The sequence below is a fragment of the Hippocampus guttulatus genome, chromosome 2, assembly GCF_054856545.1.
Source record: "Hippocampus guttulatus isolate MCC_2025c chromosome 2, RoL_Hgut_1.0, whole genome shotgun sequence".
Classification (NCBI taxonomy): Eukaryota; Metazoa; Chordata; class Actinopteri; order Syngnathiformes; family Syngnathidae; genus Hippocampus; species Hippocampus guttulatus.
The window spans coordinates 10,153,583-10,178,248 of NC_141262.1; the positions used below are offsets into that span (position 1 = coordinate 10,153,583).

General features: G+C 42.2%; 2 protein-coding genes across 19 annotated transcripts in view; both read left to right on the top strand.

Annotated features, from left to right (window-relative positions):
- LOC147208464 (protocadherin gamma-C5-like) overlaps nucleotides 1-24,666 on the top strand; it is a 231,170-nt gene that overhangs the window by 66,941 nt on the left and 139,563 nt on the right. The window contains exon 1 of one of the 18 annotated variants that reach the window (XM_086135768.1): nucleotides 1,675-4,065. The exons of 15 other annotated variants lie outside the window; for them this stretch is intronic. In XM_086135768.1, the coding sequence (XP_085991894.1) occupies nucleotides 1,687-4,065 (2,379 nt within the window). In that variant the 5' untranslated portion in view covers nucleotides 1,675-1,686. Of the gene's footprint in view, nucleotides 1-1,674; nucleotides 4,066-6,825; nucleotides 9,224-24,666 lie in introns of those variants that run through there. 2 more of the 18 variants (XM_086135713.1, XM_086135847.1) reach the window with 2 other exon arrangements.
- Nucleotides 21,223-24,639, top strand: LOC147208465 (protocadherin beta-8-like). Its single transcript, XM_086106084.1, has 3 exons — nucleotides 21,223-21,931; nucleotides 23,216-23,968; nucleotides 24,598-24,639. The coding sequence occupies exons 1-3, from the start codon at nucleotides 21,533-21,535 to the stop codon at nucleotides 24,637-24,639; spliced, it is 1,194 nt and encodes a 397-aa protein (XP_085962210.1). The 5' UTR covers nucleotides 21,223-21,532.

Genomic DNA, 24,666 nt, shown 5'->3' on the forward strand with positions numbered 1-24,666 from the left:
ACCTGGGCTTTTCCTTGCACTTATCAAGTCAAGTCACATTTATTTGTATCGCATTTCAACAGAAAAAAACTCCCAAAGGGTTTCCACTGTGCTTAGGCCCTTCAAGTGTTTGCGGATGGCCTCGGGGTTGTCCTAACAGACCAGATCAGCTATTCCTTACCTGAGTGATTTGCCTCCAAAAAGGACAGTGAAGTTTTGAGTACAAAAGTGTTTTGAATTGTCATCCGAGGGCTGGTTAAGTTGAAGCGTGTAGCCTGGTTAGGGAACAGGTTATAGAGGTCCCAAGAGGCAGCTGAAGCTGAAAGACACAGGAAGTTTGATCTGAAAATTTTTGTTTTTCTCACCATTACAAGACCACAAGGTTGTAGTTTAATGACCCTCTCCCCCCAAAAGAATGTACACTATAATGACAGCAACATGCATTTCCAACAGACCTGATGCAGAGATCTTTAAAAACATACGTAGAAAATATGCAAAATATTGGTCTTATTTTTGAGATATTTGTGGCATGCAGAAGCAGAGCCCAAAGTGACCACCCCCCCCCACACACACACACACAAGTTACAAATGCCTCTTAGTGCACTTTGTAGTTAGTGATGACAATGTTAAAATCCTGTAGTATAATGGAAAAAATTGTTGGGTTTAATTTTCTCAATGTTATTTCATCAAGTGGGTGCACAAATTAAAATGTTCTGGATCCGGATAGAAACAATTTTAAGTAGATATATATGTTCTAAGAGAATGTGCCTGCATTCATATAATTCTATATTTTTGCAAATACTTGATGAAATAAAACTAAGTAAATTCAACTCTTTTTTTTCAAAGTATGATTATTGTAGTAAAATTTGTATTGGATTGTCCTGCGTGAAACAGTCTTGTAATACAGGCTGTCGTGATATTTACTGTTATTGCCTTGCTGATAAGCAAATATACCCATACAAATTCATTCCGAGTATGATGTGGGAGTTCCTATTCTTAATAATAAATATGCTCCGATTAATCATCACTTGATTTTCCAACGTGTGTTATCTCGTCCATTTTCATTTTAGTGAACAAAAATTGTATTCATTTGTGGTCATCCTGAAATCAACTTTAGTCATCACATAAGAACAAACTAGTATTTGAAGCATTATAGCGACAGTGTAGCCTAAAATGGGTGTATATTTCCAGATTATTGATTTGAGTTGTGCATTGTACGTATATTTGTAAATTAATGTAAAAGCCTCACTGCAGCGTGATTAACACGCCCCCCCCCCAAACACACACGCATCAATTGATATATGTTAATCATTTTTTAACACCGTGCAGCGGACCGGAACCAAAAAATAATAATAATCTTGTCGAACATGTCAGACAGGGTCAGGTATACTTTGAAAGTGAGATGCTCCGTGATCAACTCCTGCATTTGTTGCAGTTAATTATGCAGTGCAGAAAAAATGAGCAAACACTGTTATTTATTAGAATAACGTAAACACCGTGTATGCGACAAAAGTTCTGTGTAAATAATGACGAACGAGTTGGTTTCACATTGTCTGTGTCGACATGAAACTGTACTCACGGTGGCGCAGTAGACCAGCTTTAAAAATCATTGAACGCCCTTTTTTATTTTGTCGTGGAGTGGCGTGCTTGAATGTCAGTGATTTTGTTGACCACATTGTTCTCCTGCCCGTTCGGAAGGCGCACGCAATGGGTTCGAAAATGTCCTTGTTTCCATCGCGCATCTTTTATTTCCTTTTCCTTTTGCTGCATTCTGCACACGGAGACGTGAGCTTTTCCTTCCCCGAGGAGATGAAACGAGGATCGGTTATTGGGAATTTAGCCAAGGATCTCGGATTGGAGGCGAGCGCGCTGTCCGGCAGAAAAGCGCGCATCGACGCCGACGGGAGTGGAAAACGTTACTGTGATCTAAACGTGAGAAACGGAGAGCTGATTGTGGCCGACAGGATTGACAGAGAGGGACTTTGTGACGACAGGGCTTCATGTGTCCTAAAATATGAGGTGGTCCTGGAGAATCCACTGGAGCTCCATCGAATTAATTTGCACATTCAAGATATCAATGATAACGCGCCGCTGTTTAATGATGACTTCATTGCTTTGGAGATAAGCGAGTCAGCCGACAAAGGGGCTCGTTTTGTGATAGAGGAGGCCCACGATGCGGATGTAGGACAAAATTCAGTTCAGCAGTACTTGCTGAAGAAAAATGACAATTTTGTTTTGTCTGTCAGTGGTAACACAGTCGAGCTTGTTCTTGACAAAGAACTTGACCGTGAGCAAAAACAGGAAATTAATTTGCTTCTCACAGCTTTAGATGGCGGCTCTCCTCGGAGATCAGGCACAGTAGTCATACATGTCACCGTGCTGGATGCTAATGATAACGCTCCAGCGTTCAGCCAGCCCGCTTATAAAGCCAGCCTGCCTGAAAACTCTCCTCCTAACACAGTAGTGGTAAATGTGAGTGCTACCGATGCAGATGAAGGGGTGAATGGGAATGTGACTTATGATTTTGGACATGTGACAGAACATGTTAAGAAGTTATTCAGCATTGATCGTAAAGTGGGTGCTATCACTGTAGTTGGCACTGTTGACTATGAATCGAGCACATCATATGAAGTACGTGTGAAAGCCAAAGATGGGCTCGGGCTGTCCTCTTATGCAAAGGTGATTATTTCCATCACTGACATGAATGACAACGCCCCTGTGATAAATTTAAAATCTCTGTCTAATTCAGTTGCAGAGAATGTGTCACCTGGTACAGAGGTGGGCATTGTTAATGTGCAGGACAGAGACTATGACAAGAATGGACAAGTACGCTGCTCCATTCCACAAAACTTCCCCTTTAAATTAGTTCCTTCGATTAAAAACTATTATTCTTTAGTGACCACTGGACAACTTGACCGTGAACTTGTGTCTGATTACAACATTACAATCAGTGCCACTGATGAGGGCTCACCTCCGTTGTCCTCTTCAAAAAGTGTTTACTTGTCTGTAGCAGACATCAACGACAACCCACCCGTGTTTGAGGAGCAGTCCTACAGCGCATATGTGAGTGAAAACAACAAAGCTGGCTCCACTTTATGCTCGGTGAGTGCTCGAGACCCCGACTGGAGACAGAACGGCACAGTAATTTATTCTCTGTTACCTTCTGAGGTGAACGGTGCTCCGGCATCCTCTTACATTTCTGTGAACGGAGACACGGGGGTGATCCACGCTGTGAGGTCGTTTGATTACGAACACTTGCGGAGTTTTCAAGTTCACGTCATGGCCCGAGACAACGGTTCTCCTCCGCTGAGCAGCAACGTGAGCGTCAGCGTGTTCATATCGGACGTGAACGACAACTCTCCTCAGATTCTGTACCCCGCCCCGGAGGGCAACTCCTTCATGACCGAGCTGGTCCCCAAAGCAGCACACGGAGGCTCTGTGGTGTCCAAAGTGATCGCGGTGGACGCAGACTCGGGACAGAACGCCTGGCTGTCCTATCATATTGTCAAGTCCACAGACCCGGGACTCTTCACCATTGGTCTCCACAGTGGAGAGATCAGGACCCAGCGGGACATTTCGGAGTCTGACAGCATGAAACAGAACCTGATTGTGGCCGTGAAAGATAACGGACAGCCCCCTCTCTCTGCCACTTGCTCCATGTATTTACTTATTTCGGACAACTTGGCCGAGGTGCCGGAACTGGAGGACATTTCTTATGATGAGAAGAATTCCAAGCTGACCTCCTACCTGGTCATTGCGCTGGTGTCCGTGTCCACCTTCTTCCTGACCTTCATCATCATCGTCCTGGGTGTGAGGTTTTGTCGCAGGAGAAAGCCCAGACTGTTGTTTGATGGAGCAGTTGCCATCCCTGGCGCGTATCTGCCTCCTAATTACGCAGATGTTGACGGCACAGGAACTTTACGCAGCACCTACAACTATGACGCCTACTTGACAACAGGCTCCAGAACCAGTGACTTTAAGTTTGTGTCTTCCTACAATGACAATACGCTGCCTGCTGGCCAGACTCTGAGGAAAAGTCAGAGTGACTTTGATGAGATGTTTGGTGATGCTGAAGGTTCTTCTGAGGTATGATCAATCGTATCAATTTTCTCAAAGGCATTCAACTCTGACACAGTTTCTAGTATGCTGTTTGGGTGTATCCAAGCTGATAATTGGTGAAAAGCAGACTTTTTACCAAATTGGTGACCACTCTTATCACAAATATTTCTTCGATTTAATTCATTGTTTACTTCTACAGCTTTTCTTGGGATCCACGTGATTGCTTCATGGCTTTACTTGTCATTGGTCAGCTCTTAAGATTGATAACACCCCCCCCCCCCCCCACACACACACTTATAGTGCGTACAAATGAATGAATAACTTTTTTGATGACAACCCAATTAAGATGACTGCATCATCTCATCACAACATACGCATTGTGCATTGGAACATGCACATTTCTTAAGTTGTATGGAGAAAAGATCCCCCCCCCTGTCAAGTTGTCAAATTTGATGTTGATCAAAAACGTATATTTTGAGCATCCGCCATCTGCTCTGTTCATTCTGTAGTTTGAAACAAGGTTGGGTAAAATTTTAATTTAGTTATTAATATTCCTGCAAGACGGTCTTTAATTGCTGATATCAAGTGGCCTTTTGTCACTTTTGTGAATCACATATAGTTTCATATTGTTTGCCTTCGCGATCTTTATTTGTTTGTTATCCGGATAGACAATATGTATCTCCATTGTGGTTCTTCTGTGAACATACTCGACAGTAGATTATTGGGATTTCACTTGAACGTCGGGTCCTTTATGAGACATTATTTTATTGTTCTTACTGGATGTCCTCTTGCCACTTGTCTGCACCTCAGGCACAAGCTGTCAAATCAGATCAGACAGCTTTGAGAACCGGCATGTGTCATTTGGCTTCCTTTGATGCTTTGGCGAACAAATGTGTTTGTTAAGTTGTCATTTGACGACATCCCAAGTTGAAACTTGCACCTGGGAGGGTCGAATACCTAAAAGTGGCAATCATCTGAAGCTGACATCTGTTCAGAATTTTATTTTCCTCACCAATGCCAAAATTGCACAAGAGGTTTGATAAGCCTTCATGGCTCTGTAGTTTCATTACCTTACCCAAATGATCTTTCAGAGTGACATGCATGACAGCCACAGGGGTTGCCATCTGGTCTTCACAATAATATTAGAAATCACAACAATACATAAATGTGATTATCTCGTAAATTTGAATTACATATTTTTCTGTTGGGTAGCACAGCGGTTTTCTGGTTAGCTAGCACGTCCGCCTCCCAGTGCAGAGGTGGACGGTTCGATTCCGGCTGCTGCCTTTCTGTGTCGCGTTTAAATGTTCTCCCCGTGCCTGTATGGATTTTCTCTGGGTGCTCCGGTTTCCTCCCACTTTCCAAACACATGCATGGCAGGCTGATTGAACACTCCAAATTATCCCTAGGTGTGTGTGTGTGAGTACGGATGGTTGTTCGTCTCTCTGTGCCCTGCGATTGGCTGGCAACCAGTTCAGGGTGTCCCTCTACCTACTGCCTGAAGACAGCTGGGATAGGCTCCAGCATGCGCCGCAACCTTTGTGAGGATAAGCGGATCAGAATATGGATGGATGGATGAATATTTTTCATTTACATTGCAAATAATTTTCTCCCTTGTGTTGTAGAGTAGTTGCAAAATAACTGAATTGTGACAGGTTGAAAAGAGTTGCATGGTGAGGCCTTCTCTATGATTTATGATGAGCATTTGTTCAAAAGGCAAATGCCTTGTTTCATGCATGCTCAGTGTCTCTTGATTATTTCAAACAGCTTAAAAAACTTAAGAGCATTGTGGAATTTTGCTTGGGGTGCCATCAGAGGAAGAGCTGTAATGACAAATTTCAGGCCTCATATAAGGGGCTCTATGAAGAATATTTTCAATGTGCGGCATTGAGGTAGAAGGGCCCACGCTGATATTGTCTCATAAAGTCCCAAATGTCCGGCAGTACCCATGGTAGTTGCTGCTATAATTATGATAAAAATCAAATGATGTGCTGAGGATAAATGTTGATTTGATTGTCCTCCTTGAAAATAATTAATGTACTGTATATCTGCAGCATTATAAAATAATGTGTTCAACATATTAACTGTGGCTGTGTTGCTGATCTGAAATGAAAAATTAATCCAGTGGTTTGTTTAATGCATGATGGTTTTCTTGTGGTTGTGTTCAATATGTGTCATAGCAAATCAGTATTTAAACCACTGAGGCCTCACGAGTGTCAAATGTGAAGTGTAGATCCAGATGATTGATTCTGAGTTGTCAAACAAACAAAGTGAAACCCCTGTTGCAGAAAAAAAAAAATCTACCGGTAATCGTTTGTTCACAGCAAGCAGTAAGTGCTTAATTCTTTGAGGCACTTTTATGGTCAACATTTATTCATATTACATTATATTATACTATACTACATTGTACTATGTTCTTTGGTGCACCTTGGCGGCAACCAATACAACTGGTTGTGTCATTTGGCTTGTGAATTAAGGTAATATGTCAGACCGTGTCTATCGATCGACAAACTTAATTTTCAAATATCAGCGCCTGCACCTGTTACACTTCATCAAATTGTAAAAAAAAAAGTATATATATAAGGCGCTCATATTTAATAGAAAGAGTTGAACATCTTGTGTGCAACACAAGTTTCGTCCCAGTTAAATGATCTAGCCTGTATTTACATCCATTTATACTCACGGTGGCGCAATTGACCAGCATTCAAATCTTTGAACGCCCTTTTTTCATTTGCAGTGGACTGACTTTATGCTTGCATGTTCGTGATTTTTTAGACCACAGTGCCGGTTCGGGACGGCGTCCATGATGGATTCGAAAATGTCTTTGTTTGCTTTGCGCACCTTTTATTTCCTTTTCCTTTTGCTGCATTCCGCCCACGGAGACGTGAGCTTTTCCTTCCCCGAGGAGATAAAACAAGGATCGGTTATTGGGAATTTAGCCAAGGATCTCGGATTGGAGGCGAGCGCGCTGTCCGGCAGAAAAGCGCGCATCGACGCCGACGGGAGCGGAAAACGTTACTGTGATCTAAACGTGAGAAATGGAGAGCTGATTGTGGCCGACAGGATTGACAGAGAGGGGCTTTGTGGTAACAAGGCTTCGTGCATCTTAAAACAGGAAGTCGTGTTGGAGAATCCACTGGAGCTCCATCGAATTAATTTGCACATTCAGGATGTAAACGATAACGCCCCTCTGTTTAATGATGTCTTAATTGATTTGGAGATAAGGGAGTCAGCCGTCAAAGGGGCTCGTTTTGTGATAGAGGAGGCCCACGATGCGGATGTAGGACAAAATTCAGTTCAGCAGTACTTGCTGAAGAAAAATGACAATTTCGTTTTGTCTGTCAGTGGTAACACAGTCGAGCTTGTTCTTGACAAAGAACTTGACCGTGAAGAGCAAAGTGATATGAATTTGCTTCTCACAGCTTTAGATGGCGGCTCTCCTCGGAGATCAGGCACAGTGGTCGTACATGTCACCGTGCTGGATGCAAATGATAACGCCCCAGTGTTCAGCCAGGCAGTTTATAAAGCCAGCCTGCCTGAAAACTCTCCTCCTAACACAATAGTCATTAAAGTTAGTGCGACTGATGCTGATGAAGGAGTAAATGGAGATGTGAGTTATGATTTTGGACATGTAACAGAAGATGTGAAAAATATATTCAGCATTGATCGCAAAGTGGGCACAATAGCTGTGATTGGCACTGTTGACTATGAATCAAGCACATCATATGAATTACGTGTGAAAGCGAAAGATGGGCTCGGGCTATCCTCTTATGCACAGGTTATTTTTTCCATCACTGACATGAATGACAACACCCCTGTGATCAATTTAAAATCTCTGTCTAATTCAGTTGCAGAGAATGTGTCACCTGGTACAGAGGTGGGCATTGTTAATGTGCAGGACAGAGACTCTGAAAAGAATGGACAAGTGCGCTGCTCCATTCCACAAAACGTCCCCTTTAAATTAGTTCCTTCAATTAAAAACTATTATTCTTTAGTGACCACTGGACAACTTGACCGTGAACTCGTGTCTGAGTACAACATTACAATCAGTGCCACTGACGAGGGCTCTCCTCCTTTGTCATCCTCGAAAAGTATTCACTTGACTGTAGCGGACATCAACGACAACCCACCCGTGTTTGAGGAGCAGTCCTACAGCGCATATGTGAGTGAGAATAATAAAGCTGGCTCCACTTTATGCTCTGTTTGTGCTCGAGACCCCGACTGGAGACAGAACGGCACTGTGATTTATTCTCTTTTACCTGCTGAAGTGAACGGTGCCCCGGTGTCCTCTTACGTTTCTGTTAATGGAGACACGGGGGTGATCCACGCTGTCAGGTCTTTTGATTACGAACACTTGAGGAGTTTTCAAGTCCATGTCATGGCCCGAGACAATGGTTCTCCTCCCCTAAGCAGCAACGTGAGCGTCAGCGTGTTCATATCGGACGTGAACGACAACTCTCCTCAGATTCTGTACCCCGCCCCGGAGGGCAACTCCTTCATGACCGAGCTGGTCCCCAAAGCTGCACACGGAGGCTCTGTGGTGTCCAAAGTGATCGCGGTGGACGCAGACTCCGGACAGAACGCCTGGCTGTCCTATCATATTGTCAAGTCCACAGACCCGGGACTCTTCACCATTGGTCTCCACAGTGGCGAGATCAGAACTCAGCGGGACATTTCGGAGTCTGACAGCATGAAACAGAACCTGATTGTGGCCGTGAAAGATAACGGACAGCCCCCTCTCTCTGCCACCTGCTCCATGTATTTACTTATTTCGGACAACTTGGCCGAGGTGCCGGAACTGAAGGACATTTCTTATGACGAGAAGAATTCCAAGCTGACCTCTTACCTGGTCATTGCGCTGGTGTCCGTGTCCACCTTTTTCTTGACCTTCATCATCATCGTCCTTGGTGTGAGGTTTTGTCGCAGGAGAAAGCCCAGACTGTTGTTTGATGGAGCAGTTGCCATCCCCGGCGCGTATCTGCCTCCTAATTACGCAGATGTTGACGGCACAGGAACTTTACGCAGCACCTACAATTATGACGCCTACTTGACAACAGGCTCCAGAACCAGTGACTTTAAGTTTGTGTCTTCCTACAATGACAACACGCTGCCTGCTGACCAGACTCTAAGGAAAAGTGCAAGTGACTTCGATGAGATGTTTGGCGCTGCTCATGGGTCACCTGAGGTACAAATAATTGTTGTTGATTGTTCCCACCATTTGATCTATCTATCTATCTATCTATCTATCTATCTATCTATCTATCTATCTATCTATCTATCTATCTATCTATCTATCTATCTATCTATCTACCCAAGTTTAGCTAATATATTGGAGAGTTATTTATTTAGTTTTTAAAACCACAAACTGTCTTTCAACTTTTTCAGTTTCCATTTTACTGTTAGCTTGATGAAATTGACTGGTCGTCACTAATTTATCACTACTTTATTTGTCTTTCTTCTCTCTCTCTTTGTCTGCCTGTTTGTTTCTCTCTCTCTCTCTCTCTCTCTCTTTCTCTCTCTCTCTCTCTCTCACTTTCTTTCTCACTGTCCTTTTTTATATTACAGTACAGTTTCTCTTACATTAAGATAAGAAAACCTTTAATAGTCTCACAGTGGAGAAATTCCCACTTCACAGCAGCAAAGTTATGAGAGGAAGAAGTAGAAGAACAAAATAAATAGGAATGTTTCTGAAAAGGAAACACAATTGGCAAACAGACTCTGGTAGCCTTAACCTGTATGATAAATGCAGATGACTGCTCTGCCATGCCAATTTACATTTCTCCCAGGTCAGCTCATGGAACTTGAATTTGAATGTAAAGAGTTAAACGAAATGAGAAAGTAACTTAAATTGCTTTTGAACATAAGCCTTAAAAATAACGCCGTGCTGGAACTTTGCATGGTCTTTAATCATGTTCAAGAAAATTTGTGTGCGCGTGTCTGATTGTGTGTCTGTGCATGTGTGTGTGTGTGTGTGTGTGTGTGTGTGTGTACATATATATCTTTATATATATAATTCGGTGCTGTCTTTTCCCCTCTGTATCACAATGACATGGTTTGTCAACAAATTGTGACATGTGAATCTTGCCCAGGCTCTTTGCACTCATTCGTCTACACTCACAAAGATGTAACTTCCCATTTAGAATAATCGGTCATCAAAACTTTCACCGTAGTATACATCAGAACATTTCTCCAGAATACACTGTTGACTGTTGACAATTCGACTGCCTTACCCGTACACAATGCCACAATTACGTGTCATTCCTATGTCACTGACAAGTTCAGTGACACAGTGACATGTACTCATGCTGTTGAGAAAGAAATTGGCTATTGCAGGGGAACCATGGTGTTTTGCTATTGGTACAAATTGTTTTGAGAAATGCACTTACTGTTTTGCAATTTTCAATTCTGATCTGAGAAAAATTGGACTAAAGTTGGCTTCTTGTAAAATAGGATCAACTTGACTTACATTTCGATTTTTTTAATTTACACGTGCTTTTTTCACAATATCAATGAAAAAAAATGCGTGGAATGGCTGCAAGTCTCTCATTGTGGCTCTAAATCTGAATTGCTTTTTTTTTTAACATTTGAAAGCTAAATGTTTACAATTTAGGTGCTCACAATTACATGCCTTGTGGGCTCCCCCAGACATTTGACCATTAATATAATTGCTGTTTCTATGAAAAAATTCCACAAACCTTGTTCAAATTCCAAGTTGTTGTGGTGTAAAAATACAAGACTAAGCTTAATTATTTTGTTATTTATTTGCACCATTAACATGACCTGTACAACACAATTTTAAAAAAATGCAAATATTTTAGCAAAGCAGAATAAAAGTAAACCCCTGAGATAAAACATGTTCACCACTATACATAACGAGCAGTGTTGCATTTGTGCCACACATACCCCCACCCCCTTTTTTATTATTATTATTATTATTATTTTATTTATTTATTTTTTGCAAAGACACACTTCAACTCTCACACACAAATGTGGGAACAAGTGGTCAGGAAAGACCTACAAGAACAACAACAACAACAATAAATAAATAAATAAATAAATAAATATATATATATATATATATATATATATATATATATATATATATATATTTGAGGTTCATCAAATTTTTGTTTATACTTCTTGCAAAGTTTTTTTTTTTCCACCAGGTTGACGGTCAAAATAATGGTGGAAAAGATTTTAAAATAATTTACCTTGGTCTCACCTTTTATATCACAAAAAGCTAAACCTGGCATTTGAAGTTGTGTGTGGAGACTTTGTATATCCACTGTATATGCAGTGTGATGGGGCCTGCATGTATTTCTCATATATACACACTTATAATGATATTTTATATTTGCATTAAATTTATTTGTGGTAAACACAATGTTGAGGTTCAGGAAAAACCATGGATGGATGGATGAATGGATGAAATAAGTAATAAGTATTCTATAACTAATTCTTGAGAGAGAGGAGAGCTTTTGAACATTTTATCATTGAATTATTTTTTTTTCTGTAGGATTCAGTGCATTAGTTCTGGCATGCAATTGAGCTTGTTTATTATATTTTATTGGTTTGATAAAATTACCCGTCACCGTATACATGGCCACGGATAAAATATTTTCTGAAGTCTTTTTGACCTGAAAGTCAGCTCAGTGTTGCAATCCCACTGCATTTCTCTTGTAATTATTCCACTCGGCCTCGTGGCGACGCTCTTAGAATATTTGAGTCAGCTATGGCGTGCTCTTCTGTAACTGTGTCAGTGAAACTGGAGCATTGGGTGAGAGCTGAAGGCTGTGTGCATGTGTCTGTGTGTGCGTGATTTTGTGATGGAGGCAGAGAAAAGTGTGTGTGTGTGTGTGTGTGTGTGTGTGTGCGCGTGTGTGTGATGGAGGCATAGAAAAAAATGCATGTGTGGGTGTTTGGAGAGGGAGAAAGCGAGGGAGAGAGAGAGAGAGAGAGAGAGATAGAGAGAGGGGAAGAGAAAGAGAGCGAAAGAGGGAGAGATGAAATGAGACTACAGAATCCAAGCTGACAGCTTCCCTAATAGAGCATGAGTAACTCGGCTAGAGAAGCAGGGAAGCGTTGGATTGCAGCACAATTTTCATTTCGATATTTTCAGGAGCATGTTTAGGGTTTAGCTCATCTTTTGACGGTTTATGAGCACTGGAGAGAATCTCTAAAAATGGACCACCAAATCAACTTTGAACATTGGAAGGAATTATTCTTTTTTTGTCTGATTTTTTCCGTGTCGTCTGGAGAGGTGCGTTACGTCCTACCAGAGGAGATGCAGCCAGGTTCTGTAATTGGGAACGTTGCACGAGATCTCGGTGTGGAGGCGAGGGAGCTCGGTGTTCGTCGTGCCCGTGTTGTTGCAGACGGAGCCAGTCAGCTCTGTGAACTGGACCTGTCATCAGGCAATCTTTTGATCAGCCAACGGATCGACCGAGAGGAGCTCTGCGCACAAGGAAGCGTGTGCACCATCCAGCATCAGCTTTTACTTGAGCAGCCCCTTCAAGCATTCAGTCTACTTTTGGACATTGCAGACATAAACGACAATACTCCGGTGTTTGCTGCAGAGGAGATCAACCTTGATTTGGTGGAGTCCACAGTTCTCGGGAGACGTTTTCCCCTGGAGAGTGCGCATGACCCAGACTTGGGCACGAACTCTGTCAGTGAATACAAACTCAGCCCGAATGAGCATTTTGGCTTGGAAATAAGTACCCAAATAAATGGAAATGCATATCCAGAGCTTGTTCTTAAAAAGCCATTAGACCGAGAAGCACAAGCTGAACATGTGCTGAAAATCAATGGCATCGACAGGGGAAGTCCAGCCAGAACTGGGACTGCTTCAATCCGTATCCGGGTTTTGGACGCCAATGATAATGTCCCCGTTTTCAGCCAGAGGGTTTATCGGGCATCTGTATCCGAGAACTCTGTCACAGGGACTTTAGTAGCACAACTGAATGCCACAGACTTGGATGACAGCCTTTATGGGGAGATAACATACTCTTTCAGTCACCTGACGGACAAGACCAGAGGAGTTGTTAACATTGACCCTCTGAATGGTGACGTTCGCGTGGCAGGTGTCCTTGACTACGAGGAGGCGAATACTCACGAGTTGGATGTGCAAGCTAAAGATGGAGGCGGCCAGGCTTCCCACTGCAAACTCATCATCGATGTCATTGACGTCAATGACAACAAACCTGTGATTGAAATCAAGTCGGCGTCTGCGAACATACTGGAAGACTCCAAACCCGGAACGATGGTGGCCCTCATCAATATTTATGACATGGACACCGGAAATAGCGGACACGTCACGTGTTCCATTCCTGACAATGTCCCATTTCAAATTGTGTCAGAAGTGAAAAACTATTACATGTTAGTGACTGCTGCGGCGCTAGACAGAGAAGTTCAATCGGAGTATAATATTACCATTACTGCGACTGACTCGGGCTCTCCCTCACTGGAGAGCAGAAAAATTTTATCCATTGTGATTACTGATGTAAATGACAACCCTCCAACTTTTACCCAACATGAGTATACTGCCAACATCTTGGAAAACCAACCTGCTGGCACGTTTGTTATGAAAGTAGTGGCACAGGACATGGACGATGCGTCCAATGCTAAATTAATTTACCAAATACCAAAAGAGACAAATCCGGAAGTTTCTTCCTTTCTTACCATGAACATGGAAACGGGAGAGCTTTTTACATCGCGCCTCTTTGATTACGAGCAGTCACCTCACTTCCAAATCAAGGTGGAGGCCCGAGATGGAGGCGAGCCCCAACTCACCACCACCTGCACCGTCAACGTTTTTATTGTCGACCAAAATGACAACACGCCAGTTGTTCTATATCCGTTGCAAGCCTTCATTGCCGAGGACATAGTTCCCTTCGAAGCACCAAGAGGCTATTTAGTGACCAAGGTGGTGGCTGTAGACGCGGACTCTGGTCACAATGCGTGGTTGTCTTTTAGAATAATCAAAGAAACACAGCCCAATCTGTTCATGGTGGGCTTACACACAGGTGAAATTAGAACCATGCGAGCCTTTGTGGAGCTTGATGAACCGAAGCAAACAATTGTTATCGTGGTCATGGATAACGGGCCAGAAGCTCTGTCTGCCACGGCTACAGTTAGTATCGCCGTTGGCGAGGGGTTGCCAGTTCTACAAGAATTCTTTGAGCTCGCAGACGAATCTCAGGGCAGCGATAGCCTGAGGCTCTATTTGATTATCGCGCTGTTCACCGTTTCTTTCCTCTTAATCCTTTTAATCATTGGAGTTTTTTATTTCAAGCTTTGTCGCCGTAGTTATGTGTACCATTCCACTGCTGCCAGTCTTCCCGTTTTCCCGACAACATATTATCCACCTAGTTTTACCGATTTTAGTCGCTGTGGGACATTACTGAAAGAAGATCGCTATGATCCATTTCTGACCACCGGCTCATGGAGAGGTGACTTTCGCTTCGGTTCTAACACGGATACTGACACGCTAAAGAAAAGGAGTGCGGCTTATCAAAAGAACACCCTTAGGCGAATCAGTGCAGAAAGATCTACTCTAAAGGTTCAGGCTGGTCCCGCTCATCCTTGTTATGTGGTCACTTGAAAACTGGCTGTAATGTTTGCACATGCAGTGGTTGTAAAAGGTCTACACACCCCTGTTCAAATGCCTGGTTTTCTTTCATGAAAAATAAGCTCAAGATAATCATTTCAAAACTTGTCACGGTGTAAGGAATTAGGAGATAAAATTTAAATGGCTGTCATTGATCGCACAAAACCTTCAGGCTTCTGCCAGAAAACAGAGAAGAATGCCAGGAAAAGTGTACTTGAACAGCTGAACTTTATTTGAAGTTAATCAGAGGCAGTTTCAATTGTGGCAGGTGTGTGCGGACTCCCCTTGAACTTGAGTTTGAATCTGAGTGGTTAATTCTGAACACAGGTACATCCCAATTCAGAGGGTGTGCACACTTATGCAACCACAATAACGGTGTTTAATTTTATTTACCTGCGATTGGCTAGCAATCGGTTAAAGGTGTCCCCCCCCCTGCCCGAAGACAGCTAGGATAGGCTCCAGCATGCCCGCGACCCTTGTGAGGATGAAGCGGATTAGAAAATGGATGGATTTTTACTTCCTCTAATGATTTGTTTTCCCTAATTGTATTGTACAGGTAGATAAAGTTTCGAAATGATTTGTCTAAAACCTGGCCTTATTAAGGAGTGTGTTGACTCTTTGTGTTCTCTGGGTTTTGAAAAAAAATGGTAAAAACATGTTTCTAGGCTTTTAAATGCACTCACTGGATACTCAATTGAGTATACTCACCTTCTGGTGTTAGACATTTGTAATGTTATTTATGTATTTAAAGTAATCTCTGATCCTAAACTATGCACGGCCTCATGATGATGCAGTACAATTCACCAACTTTATAAACTGCAAGCAAAATAAAAGTATTGCAAATTCAACAACTTTGCTACATTCGATTGTGCAGGTGGTGTGGGCGGTGAGTGTAGCTTGTGATGACAAACTGTCAACATTAAAATGAATAAAATGACATCATAAAGGACTGTATTTTTAATTATGTTAAATGTTTGTAATTATGTTTTGTATCTATGCATGGAATTATTCAATTTGAAAATAATTGTGCGAAACAACTGAAATATTGTCAAATGAGCATGATAGCTGATAATTGCTTCGTTTTGTGTTTGTTAATTAAATTCGATAGTACCTTTACTTGTAATGCTAGTCAGGCTTTATTGTTCATTCATTGCTGGATGAGATATCTGTTGCAATATTTCTGCACCAATTGTTTGCTCTGTTTCTATTTTTCTCTCATTTATGATAATCTAGTATCTTTTGTGTCATGTGAGTGCCAGACGTGTAAAACGTTTCGTAACCACCACGATACAGTTTGTGATTTCAAATTCACCAGACTCTTCCTCGTTCTTTCAAAACGCAAACGAGATGATGTGTTTTCACCCCTGCTGATTTTGTCATGTTTATTTTGTAGCAAGTCTCAGTCTTTTTGTTTCATCTTTTTCTTGTTCGCACAGGTCAGTGCTGTTGCTTTTGTGACCTGTGACCATCAATAATTCACCCGACAACGATCAATATTTGTTGTGTTATGCTTTAAATACTACTTTGTAATGGAATGGTTTAGCATGTAAATAAATCTTGAAATAAATTTGGATTTTGTCCAACAAAAAAAAGACAAAATTGATTTGGGACTCTTTTCACCAAGGTACAAGTAGACACAATTTACACACATGCAGCCACAACAATTATGATGCCATTCACTGTCAGGTCTGTGCTTCAAGAAAAATACAGCAGATTAATGCTATGTGTGTGTGTATGTATGTGTATGTGTGTGTGTGTGTGTGCGTGTGAAAAAAAAAAAAAGTGTATGTTACTGACGTATGTGGCGCCAAGGTAGTGAAGCGGAGAAATATGTTCTCATATGTGGCCGTGTTGTTGCTGGCACATGTGCTCCACATTTAGCCATGGTTGGATTGCTAACACCAATTTATGATTTGTCTGTGTCACATTGATACTGTACTATATGACTTACACGAGGCTTGTATTGGAGCTTGATGACAAGCTGGATAGCTGGGTGAATGGTAGGGACTGTTTCTGTTTTCTGCTTTAGCACATGGTAATAAATATTTTTGTGAAGAATGTAGGAGGGCTCAATTATTTTCAGCGCATCAAACGATTTTTCGGGGAACACTGATGTGCATAAAAGCATTGGTGGAATTTCTACTTCCTCACTAGCACATTTTCAGCATGTCAAGTTTGTGGTCAACAACGTTGTGTACATAAATATTCATATAAAAACCTTGATCTTGTTTACATTTTATTCACCTAACATTTAAGGGCACGTTCACACTCCCGCAGTTTGTGATTTTTCTGTCTCTGTGCCATTTCATGTCACAACATTACTGTTTAAAGTAAATGTCATCATTGGGCTCAATACTAACTTGTTTTTTTGCTTTCTCTTTTCTTTTGGCCTCCTCCTTCAATGAAACTTCCAATGTTGACGCACAGGTAAGCTCATTTTCAATTATTTCAGCAATCACATGCACTCTACTCCTGTGACAATATCACACAAGCCTCACCCTCATCAAAAGCACTGATTAGCTGACACAATCAATATGATACCAGTTGACCCAGAATGTGTTTCCATTTGTGCAATCTCTTGGCTTGAGCCACCTCTTCACATCAGACACTGTGCCAACAAACATGTTTATCGGTCATGTCATGCAGACCAATATCAATCCTACACAAGGATTACATAGCCTGTAAGTCGTCCTTTGCATTCATGTAACTTATGCAGAAAAAGTGATCCTGCTGAGACGAAATGTGTTCCCAGAGTAAGCTACATGAATATTAATAACTCTGCCCGCTGTTGCTGAGCAGACTCGGCCTAAATAATGCGCCATCATGATGTGTACAAGGCTGTGTTCTGCAGCATTATGTTGAAATGGAGCACACACACACAGGCGATTTAAGGCACTGCCATGGCTGCCTTTTTGAGCTCAAGGTTGAAAACAGATTAATGAGAGGTCAAGGGAGTTTCATTGTATGGCTGCTTGCTCATTTCATACTGGTTCCACTCAACGTTGATGGGGCTGCATGGCTCAGTCGTAGAGACTGTGTCAAAGTGTCTTTGATCAAGATACTGAACCCCCAATTGCTCCTGATGCTGTGTCATCTGTAGGTGAATGAGGTAACAGTTTGAAACGCTTTGAGTACCCGAGGTAGAAAAACACAAGTGACAGCCCATTTACCATGTAGGTCACTGCTCTTTGATCTGTCCAATAGCTATCTATCAATCGTCTAATCATCTATACTCAAGGTCTGTCTGTGTGTCTGTTGTTACAGAGGTGTAACAGATTCACACTATGGTTATATATTTTTTTACATTTATTTTACTTTTACACGACATTCAAATATGAGACCACTTCTTGATGTGTCGTTTTACTTTATCTCAGCCTCGAACAGTTCATGAACCTTTAAAGTAAGTATTGCTTTAGGAAGAGACTTCATAATGTCGCCGAATTTGACATGAGCTTGTGTGAACATTATTTAACATGAATACTTTGACATTATAAGGGTACTTCAGTATTTTTTATTCTTTCTCACCAGCAACAATGGATGTGAAAGGTGCATTGGAGTGACTCGTGTTTTTGTTTTTTTCTGCATTATCGCCACAGTCAAAAGAAAAATCTGTTGTTCCATTCAAGAAGAAATGAGGACGTAGACTGGATATGAAAATGAGGGTTTCTGAACACTTGCTTGGCTTGTTATATTGATGGAGCCAGCCAGTATGTTGTACTAAGGCCAAATAAAAGAACACCTCATTGCCAATGAGAAAGTTGAGACTGACAATAAGATATCTGTGTAGCTTTAGGAAAATTGTCCTGGAAGACCCACTTGAATTACTTTCCATCACCATCGAGATACAAGGTGTAAACAATCGTGCTCCAGCTGTTCCCAAAAATTAATCTCGATGGATATCACCGAATGAACACCCGGCCGGGGCACTGCATTTTAGCTTGGATCCCGATTTGGGAATAAATTCCCCAAAAAGATGTTTCTTCAACATAAACAATGTCTTTATTCTGAAACAATGCAATGCATGGAGCAGACGTGGGTGAATACGCACAGCTGACATTAGTGAGTGGCTTGCAGTGGGAGAAGCAAAATGAGTGAGTGAGTGAGTGAGCGAGCGAACAGATAGATCTTTATTTACAATATATAGCTTATTTGAAAACATACTAAGCTCTTCATAAGTACATAAATATGCAAAACTGAGAGATAGGGGCAAAATAGGTCTTATTCTATGCAATATTTCTCATTTGCAGAAGGGAGGACTGGCGTTTCGCAGTTTAATATTTAAGTAGTGATGGGAAGACGATGCTTCAAATGTTCTTCATGAACCAGTTGTATTATTATTATTTTTTTTACTTTTCTAGATGGTAATGTTTAAATAAAGGAGTTTAAGAAATGGCAAGTCAGTGTGCTTTCATCCCAATGTTGAACAGACAGTGCCATCTAGAGGAGTCAAGAATACACCAACTGGTTTGTGAAACAAATTTGAAGCTTCCTTTTCCCGTCACTAAAGTTTAGTGACAGACTGTCAAATGTTTGTTCTGGTCAAAGATGATACTGACGTTAGCAGGTGATTAAATGTTCAGGTGAAGTGGGCCAATAAACTGTGGAGCAGAATTGACAAAGATTTCAAGGTCAATGAAAAGAAGCGAAGTTTGGTCATAGTTTAATTGGAAAACATTTTGGGTATCCATTCTTTTAGAGCAGGGGTGTCCAAACTCGGTCCTCAAAGGCTGCTGTCCTGCCTGTTTTCCAGCTCTCCCAGGAACAACACACCTGATTCAAATAATCAGGATCGTTGTAATGCTGCTTCAGAGCTGTCTGATGAGCCGATCATCTGAATCAGGTGCGTTGCAGCTGGGACAGCTGGAAAACAGGCAGTACAGCGGCCCTCCAGGCCCGCAGCTGGACATGCCTGTTTTCGAGCAACAAGACCACTCATGGAGGGTGTTGAGTTGGGTAATGTTATTGGATTTGACAAAGAAATAGATTTATTTCCTGAAAGGGCTGAACAACTGACTGAGAGGTAGCATGTTAAATGAAAACATTATTGACCCAAGGACAGAGTCCTATAATGGACTCTCCGCTGGAGGAGAGTTAAAGAAATAGGAATAAGCTCTCACAAGTAGTAGAAAGTGAAGCAGGGATGCAAGGAGACAGGTTTACAGAATGACACAACCTTGCGTTATTTCTTGTGCTAGCAATTAATTCAGAAAAGTAAGCTGTTTGCACATCTTTAATACATTAAGTTGAAGCAGTAAATCCATCATGTGCAGATAAGAGGTTTGAAGACTGTCATTTTGACATTAACATGAGCACACGCTCATATTAATAGCAACAGAGAGTGAAGAGCCACCAAAATCCCACAGAGTCATTATTCTTGTTTCTGTTGTGGATGCTTTATAGCCATATGTTGGTAGACCCATGCAGCTCAGTGCTCTGGCTGAGAAGGTTGTCGTCCAAGATTGTATGGTCCGTTGCATCTCTTATCCAAGATCCACCCATGCTGATATTTCACCGCTCCCATGATAATTCATAGACATAGCACTGTATTGCACAAAGTTACCATCTATCGTTATATATATTTTTTGCATTCATTGAGACATTTCCGGGCAGTTGCATGGCCAGAAGTCTCCTTCTCACGAAGCCGTGAGTAAGCAGCAGTGCATCCATATTGACATATACAACTCTGAGGAGAGACGAGTGCAAAATTTTCAGTTCATGTCAGCAAATACCATGCCAATAGCTCTAAACTGAGATGCCCAGAAAAGTGATTTTGGAGTCCTTTTATTTTCCTTTCGTTTTATTATTTATAGTTGGTCTTTTATTTTATTACCGGTAGTTTACCAGGCGGCCCGGTAGTCCAGTGGTTAGCACGTCGGCTTCACAGTGCAGAGGTTCCGGGTTCGATTCCAGCTCCGGCCTCCCTGTGCGGAGTTTGCATGTTCTCCCCGGGCCTGCGTGGGTTTTCTCCGGGTGCTCCGGTTTCCTCCCACATTCCAAAAACATGCATGTCAGGCTGATTGGACGCTCTAAAATTGTCCCTCGGTGTGAGTGTGGGCGTGGATGGTTGTTCGTCTCTGTGTGCCCTGCGATTGGCTGGCAACTGATTCAGAGTGTCCCCCGCCTACTGCCCGGAGATGGCTGGGATAGGCTCCAGCACCCCCCGCGACCCTAGTGAGGATCAAGCGGTTCGGAAAATGGATGGATGGATGGATAGTTTTCCATTGCTGTGCGCTCAATGGGGAGCAAGAATGACAATAGAAAACACTAGCTGCTACTTTCACTGATCTTGAATCTCTTGTTTAAACAAAACGATGTAAACCCAGACAACTTCGAGTTCTCTTTCTCTGTCCATGGTGCTGAAGTACAGTGAACGCCATGGAAGGCTGTGGAATTATTGATCTGCGCTCACACAGAATAAATAATGATCATGATATGTATAGTTCCTACATTGCCAACAGCCCTTCCACAAATTTGCTGCATATTTTATCCCCCACAATGATGCCATTTGATTGACTGACGCCGCTTGACTTTTTTTGCAAAATATAACTTTTGACGAAACCAAGAAAGGCTTGAAATTATGTTTCTGAAGTACTTTTTATATCGTCGTTGAAAGAGGATTTTATTTTTATTCGAACTCTTGAATCTAACGATACCAAATTTGACGCATCAGCCTCTAAGGGGCGCTGTTACATGGAAAATAAACATGTCTGTGCTGCGTGACGCAGTACTGCTCCCTCTTCTGTCACTGCCATTGCTCACAAGAGATCTTAAGGTGAAAGACGTACAACCCTTGAGCAGAAATAGCGCAAATCTGAATGCGCCTGTCTTATTTTCGTTTAATTCTTAATTCAGTTTAATCATTATTTGAGAACATTTTATTTTGACATGGAGTCTAAAGATAATTATCTCAGCGGTGGGATACGGCGACGGTGGTTTGGGCGACGGTCGGCCTGCCTCTTTGTCTTTTGGTGTGTTTTTCTAAACGGAACACAGGCGCAGATCCGCTACTCAATCCCAGAGGAGATGAAAAAAGGCTCGCTCGTCGGAAATGTGGCCCAAGACCTCGGTTTGGATCTAAAAAGACTCCGTTCCGGGCGCGCCCGCATCGTGACTGGCGAGAACGTCCAATACGCCGAGCTGAGTGTGGACAAAGGGCTTCTGGTTGTCCATGAAAGGATAGATCGAGAGCAGCTGTGTGGAGACGCGACGCCGTGCAGCTTCACCTTTGAGATTTTATTGGAAAACCCCATGGAATTGCATCCGGTAACCATCGAAGTATTAGACGTGAATGACAACGCTCCCACCTTTGAAAGTAGACATTTAGAATTTGAAATAAGCGAGTCGGCTGCATTTGGCTCCCGTTTTGTTCTGGAGAATGCTCACGATGCTGACGTGGACGCAAATGGTCTGCAGAGTTACATTTTAACACCGAGCGATCATTTTGTTTTGAAGCAACACGTCAGTCCGGGAGGGAGAAAATATGCAGAAATGGTGCTTCAGAAAGCTTTAGACAGAGAAGAACAGCCGCGGCTCTCATTAAAATTGTTGGCTGTGGACGGGGGAAATCCGCAGAGATCAGGTACAGTAAATATAGATATCACTATTCAAGATGCGAATGACAATGCTCCAGTCTTTAATCAAACAATTTATAAAGCGAAATTAATTGAAAATGCACCAAAAGGTGCGATCGTTTTGACCGTGAATGCCACTGATGCTGATAGTGGTTCAAATGGAATTGTAACATACTCATTTTCAAAACTAAATTCAGGAATAGCAGATATGTTTTATATAGATGAGAGGACGGGGTGTATATCTGTCGTAAAACAAATAGATTACGAAAAAGACAAAATAATAGAATTCATGGTTGAAGCAAAGGATCAAGGTTTGTTTGCTGACTCTACAAAAGTCGAAATAGAGGTCATGGATTTAAATGACAATACCCCAGTCATAAATGTGATGTCATTTACGAGTCCTGTGTCAGAAGACTCCCCGGCAGGAACCACTTTTGGTATTATTAATGTGAAAGACCAAGATTCCGGAGATAATGGTCACGTGAGGTGCGCAATTGAAGGCCGCGTTCCATTTAAAATCAAGACCAATGTGAGAAATTATTTTGCATTGACGACCGATGCTGACTTAGATCGTGAAAGTGTGTCAGAATATAGCATCACGGTTGTTGCGACAGATGCAGGCTCGCAACCCCTTTTCATGAAACAGACTTTTAATTTGAAAGTGTCAGACGTGAACGACAACGCTCCCGTGTTTCCGGTCAGCCTTTATAGTGCAAACGTTGTAGAGAACAACTCTCCAGGTGTTTCTGTGCTCAGCGTGAGTGCCAAAGACCCAGATGAAAACCAGAACGCTCGTGTCTCCTACATGTTGGAGCAGAGTGAAATCGGAGGAAGATCGATTAGTGAATTTGTGTCTGTGAATGCAGAAAGCGGAGTTATTAGTGCAGCTCGCTCATATGACTATGAGCAGATCAAAGAGCTGATATTTATTGTCAGAGCGCAAGATGGCGGCTCTCCTCCCCTCAGCAGCAACGTGAGCGTTCGCATCCTGATCCAGGACCAGAACGACAACGCCCCTCAGGTCCTGTACCCGGTGCAGACGGGCGGATCGCTGCTGGCCGAAATGGTGCCTCGTTCGGCAGATGTGGGCTATCTGGTGACTAAAGTGGTGGCCGTGGATGTGGACTCTGGCCAGAACGCCTGGCTCTCCTATAAAGTGCACAAAGGCACAGACAGGGCGCTGTTTGAAGTGGGCCTCCACAACGGAGAAATCCGAACTGTCCGCCAAGTGACTGACAAAGATGCTGTCAAACAAAGACTGACTGTTGTGGTGGAGGACAACGGGCGGCCCTCTCGTTCAGCAACAGTCATTGTTAACGTGGCGGTGGCTGACAGCTTCCCTCAAGTGCTGTCAGAGTTCACTGACTTGAGCATGCACGACAAGGAGTACAATGACCAGCTGACTTTTTACTTAGTCTTGGCGCTGGCGGTGGTCTCCTTCCTCTTCATCACCTGCTTGCTGCTTATCATATCGGTCAAAGTGTACCGGTGGAGACAGTCTCGCGTCCTGTATCACTCCAACCTGCCCGCCATTCCGTATTGTCCACCACGTTACTCGGATACTTTAGGAACGGGGACTCTCCCGCACTTGTACAATTACGAGGTGTGCAGGACCACCGACTCCAGAAAAAGTGACATGAAGAATATGCAAGCCATGAGTCAAAGTTTAGTGAGTGTGGATGGAGCTGATGCTAACGTGCAACAAATGATCAAGCAGGTGTCAGGAAACTGCTCACAGACGTCAACCTTGGTGAGTCTTTTTTTTTTAAATTTTGTTTTCTCAGCATCTGATTTTTTTTTGTTAACTGCTTGAAGTCAGAAATTAGATCCGAGAGATTGTGTCAAAAATGTTGTCAGACATTTCCATATTTTAAAACTAAGTGCAAATTTAATCATTGAACAGTGCATTTTCAATTTAAAGATGATGATGGTTTTGCATTAATGCCTTTCTCCTCTTCGTTATGATACTCATTCAAAATGACTGGTTGATATCTGCAATTTAATTAAACTGTTGCTTATATTTGAAAATAACATGTAACGTCGAATACATAAAATGAAATAAACGTAAATGGGTCACAGATATGTACTTTTTTGTTCAGTCATAGGTCAAACTGACATTTTACTGTTATTAAGATTTTTTGGTCTTGAGGACTTAACGCAAGGAAGTTTACATTACTGCAGCACTAAGGTCAACGTTCTTTACCCTCATGCATTTCTTCTTCATATTTGCTTCCCCACGCACGCTTGTTATTCACACCATATCATTTTTATATATGCGTCATTTATTCTGAATTGCACTACTGAGAAAATGCTCTGAGCGCCGCTAGTGACACGTCAATGAATTAAACGAGTCTGTGCTTAAGTCTTCCCCTCCTTGAGAACTGCGTTGCCGAGAAAGCCGACGGACGGCTCACCATTTGAAGAGACTATTCCGGCGGATTGTTGGGT